Below are 17,665 nucleotides of genomic sequence, written 5' to 3'. Positions count from 1 at the left end.
ATTATATTCATTCCACTGCTAACTGTGGTTGTGGTCATCCAAGACAGACCCAGTAAGATAATAGGAGAATATGATGCCAAAGAGCCTGGAAGGAATGGACTATTGTATTTGACTATTTTCCATGTACAAATCAGCACAGCAAAAGAAAGAAATCCTGCAGAAAAATACACATGTACTTTATTACAGTTCATAGTGTTAGTTCTGTAAATAACACAACAGCAACCCAGAGAGCTAAAAAAAGCCGCTGAAAAGATGCAAACAACAAATGCAAATGTGATTAAATGCCCTTCTGACATGAAGTGATTTGACTTCAAGTTTGGATGAACACGCATGTCAATGGTTGGTTATGGTTTTGGCCACATTCCCTTTGAGTTAGACAACTGTGATTTGCTTGTGTTAGACTGTTATTTTTAAACCAATAGAAAGGGAAATCTTTGGAACAGATTGCCTGCTCTCTTTTGTTTCTCTTAAAAGTGGTGTGCTAATATTTTCTTAGCATGCAAAAGTTCACAGAGCAATGATCAAAATTCTCCAAATACCTGCTTAGTGTGGGAAGAGAGAAACCATCTTTTCAAGTTGTTTTCAGTCTGATCTAAGTTTTTCAAGACAGGCAACTAGAGTTATAGCTCAGATTCTCAAAAGTATCTGTGAAAGTACCTAACTGCCATTTATACGAGGGAAACTGGATGTCTGGGCATGGAGCAAATTCTAGGGCTGTTATCAAATAAAGTACAAACCCCACAGGTCGTAATCAAGCAGCCTTCTCTTCTATTACTCAACTGAAAATTATTTATTTTGAAGAAGCTTAAGAACTGTGATGGAGTGCTACACTCACCACTACACCATTCCAGGTGGTCTGCCTTGAAGCAGACTGTATCTGCTGGCTAATGAGGGGATGCCGTGGATGGTGCCGCTGGACTTGTCCTTCCCTTTAGCATTTTGTGTGTATGGGCTGGAACTGTATCTGGGCTATGCAAGGTCATTATAGGGGCAAGGAAGCAAATCAAAGAGCAAAAGCACTACTCTTCTGTACAGTGTCTTACTGAAAATATAAGGGCATTTGATGAATGATTGTAAGATTAATCCTGTGAGCAGCTGTTAACAAGTCCTAGTGCTTAAAACTGCAAACACTTCTACTGGTGTTACTGGAGTGCTTCATGACTGTAGGCTGCTCATGCTGCCCAGTGTAGGCAAGACAGAGGTTTTAGAAACATACAAGTTTAGAGAAACGCGTAAATCCAGACATAGATTTCCATAGCTCTGAACTCATACCACCTACTTGATTAGAGGCTGGTACCTATAAGGCTAATAGCCACGTCATGAACCTATTTTTTTTTTCTTTTCAAAAACACCAGTGAGCCATACCCTGTATGAATTCATGCCGCAATAAACTACAGTAGCAACATTTAGACCAAGGTATCTTAAATTTATCTCTATCTCTATCCAACCTAGAAGTCAAATTCTTGCATGTTTACCTAATCTCCTGCTGAAAGCTAGTAAGAGATTTTCCTGACTGTGGACAGAGTAAAAGAATGGTCTGATTCAAAAAAGAAAGTTAAGCTTGCTTCACATCACAATTCTTAAGGCCACAAAGAGATTTGGTGGGAGGTGTGTGTGTGTGAAATCTCTTGAGGCAGGGTAAGTCATACAAATAAAAACTTGTATAGTATGGAATATAATGCATAATAGCTGGCAGCAGAATACACTATTTATTTTCATGAATTAGGGACTGAGAACTTAATTCACAAGCAGCAGAGTGAAGTATAAATGTTATGAGTATGAGCTTAATATGGGGCCAAACCCTACAGTCTTTACATAGTCTTGTTGAGTCATATCTCCTGTTGATCTTCTCTAAATTAGTACTGCAGGATTGGCTCATAGTATATTACAGTCATCAGGTTATAAACTTCTCATTTTCATATGTGAAAGAGAACCAATGCTGGACTTTATGCCATTTTGTGTGATTTCAAAGTTTTAAATAGAAAAATAGACCTTTAAACAAACTGGAAATTTAAATCTCAGTCTTGGTAGCTTTCTTATTTCCAGTAATGAAATGCCATTTAGTGATTCAATATCTAAAAGCTTTTTTTAAAAAATCATACAATTGTTTTTATTAAGCATTTGGAATATGGTTATCCCACTAGTTTAGGTCCAGATGTAGTTAAAAATGTGGTTAAAAATGTGTTAAGACTAGTTTGCAATAACTAGCACAGACTGTTTCATACAAATAAATAGGAAGATGCAAGCAACTACAAAGTTCATTTTATTTCTTTAAGATTCTTTTCTATTTGGATATGTTCAGTCAAATGTTCAGAAAAAAACAAAACAAAACAAAACAAAACAAAACAAAAAGTTATTCCAAGACCACTATGGTATCAAAAGTGTGTATATACTAATATTCTCACTGCAGATTTTCTGATAGCAAACACACCTATAAAATTTAGTATGAGTCACAATGAAACACTTAGTCTCAATCAAACAGCAGAGCTACAGCATTCAGCTGTGGAGCATCCTATCAGGATAATCAGGGGAATTATGCAAGAAAATCATACAATAATGATCAACATTATAGCCTTGAAGTATACCAGATATCACATAATATATCTTCCAAAAGTTGGTATAAACTTGTCTCTCTAACAAGTTACAGCAATAATAAGAGCTCATTTACGCTGGCTGCAGGAAAAAGTTCAGTACATGCTGTACCTGGTTTCTCTGCATGTGCACAGCAAAAAATATTTTTCCTTTTTTTTTTTTTTTTTTCTTTTTTTTTTCTCTCTTTAAGGAAGGAAGAAAATTCCAGGAACATTACAGTGTGCTATAGTTTGATTTAAAGGGGGCGGAACAGCACTTCTCCAAATCCCAAGCATTTAAATCACCATTCACAGGTCATTGCTCTCCAAATTTATAAAAGTGATGCCAACACCAACTTCTTGGCTCTACCTGCAGCAACCCGCAATATCAAGCCTCAAAGTCTGCAGTACTTTAGCAAAGATAAAGTATACGTGATTTGTTCAAAACAAACTCCATCGGTGATCTTAAGGAATAAAAACATCCCCACCCGCGTATGTACACGCAGACACAGTATCAGCTACAAGTGAGGCACATTTACGCGAAAGAAACAGCATTTACCAGGAGGAGGGAAGCCAGAAGCAGGGTGCCAGCAGCAGTCCAGCGGCAGCCCTCCATGATTGGGTCCGTGCGGGACCTGGAGTCGGAAACCGAGCAAGCTGCGAAGCGCTCCGCTGCCTGCTCCCTGCTGTCACATCCAGCGCTGGTGCGAACTTCAGCCCTGCTTCTCCGCCTCCATCAGCCCTGCTCACATTTCCTGACCCAGGGGTGGGTGGGTGGGTTGGGGTGGGCTGCGGGGAAGCGCTCCCTGAGGCGGCGAGCAGCCAATCCCCCTCCTGCTAATCAGACGTGCAGCACAACAAAGCCAAGGGGTTGGGGAAAGTGTAACAGGCAAAGGCTGAGGGGAACAAAACGGAGGGAGAGAGGAGGAGGAGAAGGAGGAGGAGAGAGGCAGAATGGCACAGCTAAGGGAGTGCTCTGCCCTCAGCTAGCCGTCCTCCAGGAGCTCTGCTCCACCACTTGCCACGAGCTGTTCAGGCATACTGCTAGGTCACTAGCACTCCTCCTAAGCATGCATTGTTCCAGTCAAGAGAGAAATTTAATCTGTGTCAATGTATAACGTATGCCATATAAGGCACCAATCAGAAAAAGCTGAAATCTGCCAGGGGGAACATATGTTTTACTGCAATTGTGTATTTACTACAGGTAAATTGTTCTCTGGAGCTCTTTTTCCTCCATTTGTTCAGCAGTAAGGGAGTCTAACTCTGATCCCGAATTGGGAAGCAGGTATGTTTCTACCAGGACTGAGTGACAGTCTTTCTGTCATTACTTTTTTCCTTTTTGGAGTTAATTTAAAAACCACTCTATTCTGCATTAGAAGGAAAGTGAGCTTATGGGACAGAAGATTCTGCACAGAAAGACAGGATCCACACACCTCAGGAAAGCTGGAAACTCTGCCTTTGAAGTATTAACTTGACAGATGGGAGTTTCAAATCCTTGCTCTCACCCTGTTCAGGATTCATCCAGTTTGCATATCCATGCCCCTGCACTGCCTGAAGTCTCTAGCTTTTTTTCATTTTTTTTCTCTTTTTTTTTTTTTTTTTTTTTTTGTTTTTGACTCTTTTATTTTCTAAAGCAGAAATTGCAAACCAAGAAACTCTTTCTCAATGCAATAGGCATTCTCCCACATGGGGCTGTTTTGGACCTCTCTTGCAGTTGGAAGATTATGGTGCTGCAGGGCATGCTAGGTCCAGATGGGCATGCAGAAATCCTCTTCTTCCCTAAGCTTTTGGCTGTTTTACCTCAGTAAGCTCTGACAGTGAAGGAGAAAAATAATGTACACATGTGTTGGGGAGGAGAATAATACGCTAGCAATGAGCAGAGCAGAGGGAAACTTTGCCAAGGGCATCAGGTCTGGGGTCATAGAGGAAAAGGGAGCAAGTGTAGACCACAGACCATTTAAAAGAACTGCACATAAGTAGAAATGAATAACAGCCTGGAGGAAAAGCTTGATGAGCAGATGGGGAGAGATACAAAGTTTGGAAGAGGGAAGGAACTGAGAGGAAAAAAGGTTTACAGATGTTGAGAAGTCAGGAGGAAAGAAGAGGGTCTGGCTTAGCAGGGCAGGAACAGGAACATAAATACCGGAGATATCTGAAGGCCAAACAGAAAAGAGAGAAACTAGACAGAACTGGGCTTGGGAAATTAGGTTGAAGAGAGAAATTTGGAATAAGAAGCAAAGATAATTAGCAACACTGGGAGAAACAGATTTCAGCTTGCTCTGGCCAGCAGCAGCCTGGTTGGGGACCTTTGAACTTGGCAGGCTAGGAAACACAGCGTGGAAGACTGAAAAGCCAGCTAGGTGGACTGAATGCAGCAGGGGTGAGAAAAGGTTTAAAATGGATACTAATAGTCCTCTACCATCAGCGAGTCCTTTATATGGCCAGATCCATTCCCACAGAAAATTCAGAGACCACTTCCTGTGGAAGACTGAAGGATGGACCACATTGCACCATGCTCAGCTCAGCAGCAGAGAAACCACTGTTGGATGGCACCATGTCAGAATTTACGACTTCTCAGATTGCCTTTGAAAAACCCAGGAAACTAAACAACAACAACAACAAATATACACCCCCAAACACTTTGCTTCACCAGCAGTGTCAACCAAAACCTAAGAGTTGTACAAACTGATTTTTTCCATACAACTCCCGAGCCAACACTGGCTGTTTTCTCCCCTACTATATTCCCTTGGCCCAAGAAGACTAACATCATATGAGAAGTAATTACAGCTAATTCCTGGAATTCCCAGTTCTCAAGGCCAGATTTTTATGGTGAATAGCAAGGTTTGTGATATCGAATAGGTGAAATGATCACTGCTTTACTTGTAAGGACCAAACTGCTCCAGTTATGATTAGATGTGTTACAGTGGATGGATGATGGTAACTGAGAAGGACATATTCATAACCATATATATTTTCTCTCTTTGCCCAGCATTAAACTGGATACATTGCACAAACAGTGCCTAAACCCATTTCAGAATTCTGGAATTAAGGCATTTAGTGTTCAACTTTGGGAAAGGTAGGGTTTTGAAAAGAAAGTTTTGGAGATTCTTATCAGTACAGAACTCTCAACAGTCAACTAAGTCATCTAAACTAGAATAACTGGAGCCTACTTGTATCTGATGTAAAGCCTTGCCATTGTTCTGCTCACGGACCTCCCATTGCAGCTGATGAGCATTTTGTATGCGGAATGATGGCACACGAAGGAAGTTAATGTCGCCAAATGATGTGGCCTGCAATGTTCAGACATGTAAAAATTAGGATTTGCTATATATATTTTTTTTCAATTATGTTTAATCAATATCAGAGCAGCAAGATGTTCATAACAGCACTTTAAGTTGTAGGAAATTCACCTGACCTGATATTCTGTCAGATTCCTGAATGCCTCTTGAATTTTGTTTTATTTTTCACAAGAAACTCATGCAAACCTCATGATTTTTTTTCATGAAACCATGTGAATATCGTACTTCCAATAGTTTGGCCTTGGGTTTTCTGCACATATTTGAACCTAGAAATCAAAGCTAAATTCAGGGAATGGAAACTCATATGAATCAAGACCAAAAGAAAAGTCTACTCAAATTTTTGCATACAGCTTTAATGAGGAGTCATGCCCAATATCTGCCAATTTCTACAGAGCTGTTGCATCTACTTAAAGGCTCATTTGAATCATTCCTAATTGAAAAAAAATGAACTGAAAAAACAGTGTAGATTACTGAAAAATGACTTTTAAGACATGAAGTGCCTGGAAGTGTTCTGGAGTTGCACTTCTCCATAGCCTGCTGTTCAGGTTCAGGGTTTTCTTATACTGCATATATATATTTTGTATGGTGTTCATTATTTGCCTTGCTGAAAGGTCATTTTAGATACGGTGCACTAGTTTGGGGGTGAGGATATTTGTTTTTGCATTGCATAGCTATTCAATGATAAAGCCTATAGTAAGAAGGAAAATATGTCCCATACAATGTAACATTGACTGAAACGTGCAAAGCATCATGCCCTTATCATCTCCACATTCTGTTGTACACCCAAAATGAATTCAGAGCACTGAAGACTTCTACCTGCAGTAGAAAAAAAATAGCTGAAACCTCAAGGGATGTGTTAGCCATTGGGATGGTGCCTACTGTGCCCAGCTTTGTTTAACCAGTAAGGCAGAAATTGTTCTCAGCAAGATCTTAATGCTGAAGTCCTGTCTCCCTTAAGATCAATTTCAAAACTATATTTTGAACAATGCTGGAGATCAGTGAGTTCTAGTTCGCTTTCGGTATGACTTGATGAATGTCACCCCCAAACCCTGATGTTACAAACAAATTCTTCACTGTCTTAGGGGAGAGTGAATGTGTAATAGGGGGCTACTCCATACCCTGAAAATTACCCCTTCCAGTTTCTGATGTGGCCGATAGCTCCACTTCTCCTCCACCTCTGCCAGGTGTTTAAATGAAATTGGTTTTCATCTGTTTGTGAGAAAAGCAGAACTGGTTATCAGCACTGTACACCTATGGCAGATTATATGAAATGAAAGCAGAAGCAAAGAAGGGTGTCTGAAGCAGTATTTTAAGCTCTACAGATTTAACTATACTTAATTTGAAAAACACACGTGCAAGCAGGAGAAAACTGTTAACATCAATATACTTTATAGCAGGAAAGAGTGAACTCAGCTTTGGAGCTGATCTTCCAGGGGAGTATATGTTACCGTTTTCACTCAGAAGCCACCTGTCTCTTCCTGGAGGCCGGACATTTTTATTTATTTATTTATTTATTTATTTTGCCATCAGGTCTGTAGCAACCAGGATTTTTTATTTCTTTTCACTTTTTTTTTAGTTAACAGTTATTATTAGATTTTCTCTTATAAGCCTGGTTTGATTTCTGAGAACCTGGGAGCTTTCAAGTATGCAACATGAGAAGTAGGAGTGAGCCAGTGCTTTAGTTGAAGATTTGCATTTATACATGTGTGCCATTACTAGACATGAAAGAAAGCTATAAGGCCTGAGATATTCTGGACTGCCAATGTGAAGCTCACCCATATACACAGCTTGTGATTACTAAAGCAATTTTTTCAAAGATTAAGCTGCTGATGCATACTAAATCTTTGTCCAGACCTCTAATCTGAGATACAATTCAAACTCACAATATAGCTCTGACGAGTATGAACATCCTCACTCATAACCTAGAAGGCCAGTAGAGAGATAGGTTAGCTTTCAGACTCATCCAGACTCTGCCCTCTATGAGAGGCTGGCTACCAAGAGCAGTATGGTCCAATGAGGTCACCTGGGGAACAGTGGGCTGTGACCTCTCTGACTCAGGCACCCCCCTGACCACTACATCTGGTGTGAGAAGATGTCTCAAGACCCAAATGATACTTAACACCACTCAATCTGATTTGTTTAACTGGACAGAAGACAGACTCGTGAAATACTTTCGCCTGAAACATATTTTGAACTTTCTGCTGGGCAATCGCTTCCTCTGTAGAACCATAGTGTCAGATGGAATAAATTCATGGAGGAGGACTGTTTCTTTCTAGAAATTTAACTGCATTCATTGAAGTGATATACTACAATGACCCTTCTCCCTCATGTTATTATACTGTCACCATTTACCTTATGAATTAGTAAAGATGCCTCTTGTGCTTCAGTAGCAACCTTTAACCTTTGACAGATGAATCAAATTTTATCACCAAACAATCAAATTTTATAGATTTTTTTCGTGCTTTTTGTAACTATTTAACACTATATTCATTTTTTTTTTTTTCTTCCACTGGAAGGTTGTGGTAATTTAGTGGATGAGCCAAACATCTTCAACTGACATGCTTAAGATTTGAGTCACAACAAAAAATAGGGGAATTCTACAACAGCAAAATTGCTTCCTCTCTCTGTTTTACTGGAAAATTCCAGGTATGACAGACAAGCACAGATCCACCATTTCTCCAGTGTTTCTCTCTCAGACTTATTCTTTTCCCAGGATGCCATATATATAAACTCCTAATACCTCTCCTCGGCTTTTGGACATGTTCCTTATGGATAGACTAAATAGATTCCTGTTATGAGAGTGATCCCAGTGTTCATCTCTGAGTGGGCTCACTCACACTCTCCTTCTGGAAAGTGAGACTCTGTCTTCTACATTTTCCTCCTCACACAAGACTGATTCCCCTACTCCTGTGTTGCTGCGTGCTCTTTTTCAAGCTTACTTTCAGAAGCATGTGCAATTTATTTAATTCCAGTCTTCTCATGCCTCTTACCTCCCAGCTAGCATGGTATCTCAGCTTTTTCTAACGGTTTCTAGCAGTAACACATCATATTATCTGACCAATCCATAAAATAAAGGAAATACTGTTTTTATATTTCACAAGCAGGATACCATAGGTACAGGGAGATTAACTAATGTGACCATGGTTGACCATGTTTTTTCAGGAAGTCAATGACAGAGCACAGAATTGTACAATACCTCTGAAGGTGCAAACAAGTAGTCTTTGCTGCATGGACCGGTATGTTGATCATTTTTATGAGAAATCACATTAAAGTAAATTCTATTTAACTATGTATGGCAATAAACCATTTACTATGAGCAGCATGTCAGCAAATTGTCACTGAATGCAGAACACTTTCCTGAACTTAACAGAGCACTTCCACATCTTGCCATGAATGTCAAGCAAGCAAGAGAACTGTGCTATGCTGATAACTGTTAGAAATCCATGACCAGTTTCATAGTCATTCCTGGGTTTTTACCTCAGAGGACCAGATTCAGAGGTCATGTCCATATGTAAGAGTTTCACATTTCATAAAAAGTTTCTAGGCTTACTGGTGGCAAAAAATAACCAGAAAGCAGGATCTTTAGACTCACATACCAGAGACCAGATATAAACAAACAGATCTGCATGCAATTTTCAGAAGTCTCATTATTTTAGCTATCGAGCTGACCATTCTAGGGATATTTCACAGCAACACTTGGGGTTGGTGATGTTGCTTTTGGATATTATATGAATGGAGCCTATATTTTTGTAAACCATCCCAGCTGAAATTTAGTTGGAGGTTTACAAGTTACAAAACCAAACCAAACCAAACAGCTCACATACTTTTTGACCCCTTTGAATCTCTAATATTTTTACAAGTGTTTTGCCTTGTACTATTTTTATATTGCAGTAGAGCATAGGTAATTCTTTACGTCTTTTTGCTTTTTAAATGTGAATGGGATTCGATTCCACTTTCTTTTTCTTATTGTCAAAATTCACATTCTATAGGCAGACAGACCATCATGACCAAGCCTAAAATCAATCAGGTGAAACTGTCAAAGTATCATCAAGGAAATAATACTCTATTTTTACGAATCTTGCAAAGAAATGAGGACAAAAAGAAGACTAGGCAGTACATTTTGGATTAAGATTTGGAAAACCCCTAAGGTGGGGGGAGGTTGGGGTTTGGCCAATTTGCAATACTCAGCTCTGTGTCTGGATTCAGCTTTCCAAAGTTTCCAAAAGGCAAGGGGTGTGGAGGAAGGAGAGGAGTTGGATTCAGAGTTTTTGGGTTTTGGCCCATCTCTTGCGCCAGCAATTAATGAGAATGCCTGGACAGCACAAAGCATTCTTTGAAATGTTGAGCCAGCAAGATATTCAAGCAGTGGAGCCATATTAAAGAAACCCTTCTTTCTTAGAGAGTTTTGGATATCAAAACATGAGTGAAGATGCCACGTGGACAGAACACCCATTCAGTCACACTCAGAGAATACTTGCCAACATATTGGCCATGTTAAGAAAGATGACATCAAACAGCAAAGATTATAGTGCAAAAGCACCTAGTGATCTGTTTAAAAGCTGGAGTCAATGTTGTTCTTGTGACAATCACAGGGATGGAAAAGAATTGGGGGTTAATGTTGAGAAAAAAAATCTTTCATTTAGAGCACAAAACACTTTTAAAAGTACAGAAAGATAAGAATATGTCATAAAACATGAGGGTAAGTAGTAGGATTTTGAAACACCACAGGGCTCAAATGGCTACAACATGCACAGAAGTGGAAAAAGGTATTCAGTGAAATATTTGAAACATATGGTTTTTGTTTATGTTTCTTGCAAATATTTGAGAAAAGTGAACAACTCCTACCTGTATACAATCGTGACCATGAATGCACTATTATATTGTAACAAAAATGTATTTATAAGCAACCAGTAAAATACTGGAAGAAATTATAATGTTAATAACTAGGAGGCTATCGTGTTCCATATTAAATTTCTCAGCACGGCAGCTCACTATGCAAAAAGCAGCAGTTTCTACTTGATGGATTAAACAGTTTCAATATGGTAGAAATATGGAAAGCAGTGAAATAAGATGGATAGTATTTGCCTTTAGAGCAAAGCAGAAATTTTTCTCGCTATCTGAGAAACAGGTGAAAAATGAAATAATTTTTGTTTTCCGTGTTTACATCTGTTGAGATTTACTGACCTTCTGGTTTGAACTCATAAGGGCTGGCAAGTGATAATTCAAATCCATACTCAGATTGAATCTTCACAGAAAACTTTCTTTGTAATAATATTTAAGGAACCATCATGGCTGGTAAATATATGAGTAGCTTGCACTGAGCCAGGCATGTGGTTAGATGATATAATCCTTCTCTCATTCATGGAAGAGATCAGGAATAATAAAAGTGAACTCAGTGGGATGTTTTGCAAATTAAAGCAGGTAAGAATTGAAGGAAAATTCTTTATTTACATGAATTTTAGTCTGCATTATACTTTGTTTTTTTTTCACAAAATTTGATGTGTGCTCATATCATCTGAACTTCAAAAATGAAAGCCTTTCATATGACAATCAAAGATAACAAGTACCCAATCATGGCACTATACAATACAAACTACAATTACAAATACCCACTGAAGAAAATGTCTGTTGAAAAAAACTAGCTTGACCAAGAGCATTAAACCTTCTCCTCGAGTAAGAATCATGTGATTCTCTAATCAAATCAATTACTGGAGTAGACACAAATTTCTGAACATTGGAAAATAAGGAATATTCACTAATAAAACTCACTGGCTTTTACCTGTTAAAACTGACTCAGCCAAACAAGAACTTACCATCTACCCCTAAGCTCCATGCACAATCTGTTTTGATCAAGCTGGTCAACATATATTATCAAAACTTATTAAAGGACACACGAAAGGACAGCAGATAATGCTGGACAGAAAAGCATGAAGTACCTGGTTGGCTGAAGTTACTCAGATTTAGAAGGTAAATGAAAGAGTTTGATACAGGTCTACATTTATGATCTCCAGTAACTTTGACAGAAAATAAGGGAACAATAGTTCTTTAATTGAATTTCAGGACTAGTTTCATTGTAGAACTGTCATTTATTCACATAGTTAATGGTACAAAGCCTGCCGTGATGACATTTTTCATGGGAAAAGCATGTAGGATTGAGACCTGCATCCCACTATGATTCAGATATTTAACCTCCAAGGCCATTCTCCAGGTAGATTCTCTTGAGAAACTACCATTGTCGGCATTGTTGCACCATGCATGTCTTATTCCTAAGGCACACAATAATTATGAGGAATGTAAGAGAATGAAAGGATTTTCCTTTACTTGTGAAAGAGAAACTTACAGTCCCATCATATTTGCATGCCACAGATCCTCTGAGAGCTTTTTACTGGCCCTTTTTAGTCACTTCTTATGACAGAGTGGCCATTATTTTTGCAACATCTATGATCTCGGATGAACTCACAATTATAACAGAAATATTGTCATATATCTTTAAAATAACCTCTTGAAACCATAATTATAGTTTGTCTGTCACTTTTTCTATTATTTTAATCTGGTACCATTTTCTTTATTTAAGCAGTTTATCCACTGAAACTTTTGTATATCATGCATATTTGTTTCTAAAAGCTACCTCCATGATGTACTACATAATCTGTTCTACATTTAACCTATAAGCACTTTTATGGAGCTATCTTAATGCAGTTTTTGGCTTTATCTTCCTTCTTTTATTTGAATCTTGATTCATAAAATTTGCTTTTATGTGTCTTTGACATTAACAATTGGTCTGACCACTTAGGTTTGTAATTTTATTTGCCTAGAGAACAACACTGGAGTTGATAAGAAATGTTCTTGCAATGGAGTATGTCTTTATTCAGAGAAAGAGTATTAGAGGACTACAGGCTAAAAGTCATTCTTCTGGAAAAGCTTTGATGTAAGAACTGTATCTAAATCATGAAAGACCATGAAGTGGATTACCTATGCAGTCCTAATTGCTTACTATAATTCTACAGCATTTTTTATATGTAAAGTTTTACATTTCTCCGATATGTGTTATTTCTGCCTTCTCCCCTTCCCCCTTCTGACTTTGACCACACATGTATGGACTTGTTCTTGTGTCAAAGTGAAGAGTAAAAGATAAAGTACTGCAGACATGTTTGTATTGTGGGCCTGCAATTTATCTTCTCTGTGAATTGCTAGGAGGGGTTGGTTTCTTTCATTGGTAATTCTTTAGCATTTATGAGCACAGACCTTCATTACACAGAGAAAGAAAGATTAAGTGATATGTGACTGGATAATAAAAGACTGTCAGCGCATCAATAACTTTCTGCCATGCCATCAGCAGCTGAAAAGCTAATGTGGGTGAGCTGTGGGAAACCTGAGATAAAACTAGCCCAGCAATACAGTTAAATAGGCCCAATAGAATATACTATGATATATATTTCCTTATCTGTATGGAATATACAAAAGGTTCAACTTCCTGAAGTCTATACATAGGTGGACATCCAGAAAGATGTACGCCAACTAAAGATCTGTATTTGATGGGGAGAGGAAAGCCACTTAGAAATGCTGTGCAACAGCAATAGGTAAGGTTTGAGTATTCTGTTTTTTAAAAGTCACTTAGCAGCAGAGCTTATTAAACCAGAAGTTTTAGGTGTCTCTAATACAGCTCCTACGGTGTCATACATATTAATTACATTTTATATTTCTAAGATGTTTCTGTCCAATAGCGCTTGGATTCCATTAACTGACGTAAGCATTTACAAGCAGTCTTTTCTTGGAGTCTTTAAAATAAAGGTTGAGAGGCAAGCTGTATACCATTAATCCCACTGCCCCACTAATATTCACAGTCAGGGGCAGTACTTCCAAAGAAACATCCACCTCAATCAATAATATGGCACATAAAATTCAGGAATGCCTGGTAAACATAATGCACATTTTAGAATTACTGTGCAAAGTGTTTGACAGACTATGAACTTAGGCAGTCTTTTCAGTGTTAGCCACGTTAAACAGGTTTTGCAATTTTGGGGGTATGCCTGTTCTTTAGTATATTTACCACCATGTGATCTTTTATTTTCTGTATTCGCATGTGGGAATCTGAGATACAGACAAGTTAGGTATATGGACAAGTTAGTTAGGCTTAAAATCACATGTAGACTCTCTGGAAGAGTTGTGGTCCTGGTCAGTGATCACCAAATCACTCTGTACCTACTTGGTTGATGGGTAAATAAAGAAAAAAAATTAAACATATGCTCAGATGTCACATACTTTGTGTTTGAAGTAATGCTGCTTGAGGCTATTTTAATTAAACAGAAGCCTTGATTATCTATTATGTCATACCAAGGAAGTAAAATCCACCATTCCACCCTTTACAGTGATAGGGATAAAAAAATAAAAATAATAATAATAATAAAAAAATATATATTTTAAGCAAATGTGTGTTAACATCAGGATACAAATTTTGTCATTGAAGGGTACCCAGAGCTCCCTTTAGAAATCTAGTGCACCCATCCAAGGACAGCATTCAATAAAATACTAGTTAAGTTACTGGTCAGAATTTTCTCAGCCTTGGCTTTATTTCCCTCTCCTGAACCATGAATATAGCAGTAGTTCCACCACTTAAATTGTGGGAGATGCAGAGCTAGGTTAAGGCTCCCCTTTGCATTTTAATGTTTTTGAAAAAGTGAAAAAGGAAAAAGAAGTACTTTTTACTGCATAATAAAAAATAGTGACTTATTCTGCCATGACAAATAGCCCAGTGATTCCAAAGAGAATGTACTGGGTGTTGGTCAGGGGAGTCAAATTCTTCGGCTGAGATTCAGCACTTGAGGAAAAAGACATCATTTTCCACCTATATTTTTCTTCCGCTCATTGTATGTTTTCTTTTATTCTTCTGGGAGACACTGAGTCTGAATATTTTACTACAGCATCACCATGCAACATGGAGACATGGAGACTGTACTGCCGCTCTTCTGCAAAACACTGTACTGGACCTGCACAGACATAGAGCTTGCCATTTCCCCAGTTTATGTACTACTGCACCACACATTAAAAAATACCTTACACTATGTTCAAGGTTATTGCCAGAAGGGAAAGCAATTAAAGTGAGGCTTCATTCGGGAGAAATAATCATGAGTTTAATTAAACAGCATAAATTTGGATTCCAAATAATATTTTCCACAGATAAAGTTTTAATATTCTTCCCCTCTGCCCTCCCTCCCCCTATCTCTCTCTCTCTCTCTCTTCCTATTTCCATTGCAATGAGCACTTTCACAACAGTGATTCTCACTGAATGTGAGGCTCAGGAACATGGATAATTGATTGCATTTCAGAGAATCATTTCCTGACCTTTAGCAGGAACAAGACATAGGACTTCATGTCAGGGATAATCCAACTGAAAACAGCAATTTAAGTTCTGGTGACTGACCTGTTCTTCATCTCACTAGTCTCATAAAGACAGCGCAGGAGGTAGAGCAGTATAGAGGATTCAATTGCATCTACTTGGCAGCCATAGAACAATGCATCTTGGAATAAATAGTGCCAGATTTTTCAGTGTTAGACACACAGTTACTGGCTTCTACATCACAAGATTTTTGAAGTGCCTTGTGTGACTGAAAACTTTTCATGATTTTTTTGCAAGCACATGAATACATGCTCCCTCAATGTGTGCTTGTGTCATCACTTGTTGTGATTTATCCTGCTTCTTTCCTATTTATCGTGACCGGAGCAACTAATACAATTTCAGGGAACAAAATTATTCACATTCCCTGAAAATGTCGTAAGCCAAAGATATCAGGCACTTGCATAACTAATTGCAGGTGTTGGTGCCTCACCAGAGGACTTGCAAAGATATACTCATTGACATTGAAGCGCTTCTGTGAAAAGTAGATTTTTTATTTTTTATTTTCTCTAAGAGATGGTGGCCTGTTTTTGTATAGTTCCTTCTTTGCATTGACCTGACATGGCTGCCTAATAGTCTGAGATAGTGAGCACTTCTGGCAACCCACTGAACAGCACGGGATCAGGCTTGTATGCTTGTTATACCCCTGCTAAGTATTTCTAGTTATAACCTTCTATGGAAAGAATGTCTCATCCTCAAAATACAGCCCCAGAGATTAATGAAAAAGTACCCACTTTCATAAACAGGATAAATAAGGCATTTGCATGAAAACAGATTTACAGCCACAACAACCAGTAATCTGCAAACCAAATCATCAGTATTTTTAGTGCCATTAAGTCAGCATATTAAGTTCTGTGGGAAGAACTGTTTAAATACAGTCATGATATTTAATGGCATGCCTGTAAGAAATAACATTCCTTATTGACAGTGAGGGGCCTGGAGCATGGGGCAGAGTAGGAGCAAGGAGCCATCATGGTGATTGTTTTCATACTTTTTACAGTATTTGTTCCATTTGTTACCTAAGAAATGCCATTTGAGCCAGATACTAATGTACATTCTTTGATATGGACTGCACACACTTTTAGGCATAATTAGTGGCTTAAAAGGAACAGTTTATCTGTGCAAATTTTCAGTGATGAAGGCACTGTGCTTTGTCAGGGCAAGGCGTCCAGCCAGACCCTGCGGCTACAATGGGGAAGGGAGCACAGCCTGACAAAGGTCTTGTCTTACCCTCGTTCCCCAAAATGAGCAACCCGAAGCCCACCTGCGTGCAGGTGTACACATGATGTGCTAGCAAGAGTCCCTTAAGGCCGACGGCTGGCTCAGAGCAAGACGAGTAGCCGACTGCCACGGAGTCGCCAGCGGTGCGGCAGCCCCCTCTAGGGTATGTCGAGACGATCAGGCAGAGAACAGCAGCAAGACGGGAAACAACTTGCAGAGGAGGGCAGGGAGAAAAAATAAAGGACTAGCACAGAAAGTCCCTCAACGTCCTTCGGGACAGAAAAAGGCTCACTCCAGTGGAGGCGTGCGCCCTTAAGCATGCTGACAGTCAATCTCCACAGCCACCACCAAACGTACCACTGGGACCCTGGGACAAGGTGGTTACACTCTGAAGATGAGATCTCCTCCAGATTGGGGAGCAGAAGTGGAACAAGCAATAGATGACAGTATGCCTGCCATCGAGAATGTGAAATAGTTGTATTAATTTAATTTTACTCTACTGGGTTTGTCCCAACTGTTTGAAATGAGTAGCAAGCTTCTGTGCTAGCCCAGGTGTCTTTCTCTATAAGATTAGTTCTTTTTCTTTTCCAGGTGAAAATAGCAGAAGTGTCCAAGATACAAAGTGGACAGTATAACTGCTATAATGTGCTCCTTAATGAGCTCTTTTCTTCCATTGTTGTCCTCTCTCAAAGAATTCAGGAATTCAGAGGAGATGGTGAAGTGCCCTGGAAATGACATCTGTCCCCTGATGTGAGAGGCTAGCAAAAATAACAGCTGGGAGCATGTCATTTTGGAAAAGAGATTCAGTGGCAATTTTCAGTGCTCAGATTAGCCTGTGTTTCACAAGGCTGCTGCTTTCTAAGCAGCACTGAGCAACAGAAATATCACACAGTCCTCTGGTAGTTATTAACATACTTCTTGTTGCATTGTTAGTTCAGTGGCTGTGTTTCTAATTAAAAGATTGCTTCTGTGAATAACAATGTGAAATATTACTATATGCCACCTTACTAACCTTTCAATATAGGCTATTCACTTTGTTCACAAAAATTGTCGGTATCTAGGGAAAATATAACTGTGTTAGATTCTCAGTATGGCCCTACTAATTACATTTCTTCAATTGGGTGACACTTGAAATATTTTTATTTTCAAAAACTGAATAAGCAAGGTGCTCACACAGTTTT

The 17,665-nt window shown here is 38.8% G+C and overlaps 1 protein-coding gene across 5 annotated transcripts in view; it reads right to left on the bottom strand.

Moving 5' to 3' along the window:
• The window catches only part of ADAMTSL1 (ADAMTS like 1), a 476,605-nt gene that overhangs the window by 198,421 nt on the left and 260,519 nt on the right, over positions 1-17,665 (bottom strand). Inside the window, exon 1 of one of the 5 annotated variants that reach the window (XM_040540935.1) lies at positions 3,130-3,573. The exons of 3 other annotated variants lie outside the window; for them this stretch is intronic. In XM_040540935.1, coding sequence (XP_040396869.1) covers positions 3,130-3,186 — 57 coding nt within the window. In that variant the 5' untranslated portion in view covers positions 3,187-3,573. Of the gene's footprint in view, positions 1-3,129; positions 3,574-17,665 lie in introns of those variants that run through there. One more of the 5 variants, XM_040540937.1, reaches the window with a different exon arrangement.

This window comes from Cygnus olor, chromosome Z (genome assembly GCF_009769625.2).
Source record: "Cygnus olor isolate bCygOlo1 chromosome Z, bCygOlo1.pri.v2, whole genome shotgun sequence".
Lineage (NCBI taxonomy): Eukaryota > Metazoa > Chordata > Aves > Anseriformes > Anatidae > Cygnus > Cygnus olor.
This window is presented reverse-complemented; position numbering and strand designations above follow the sequence as displayed.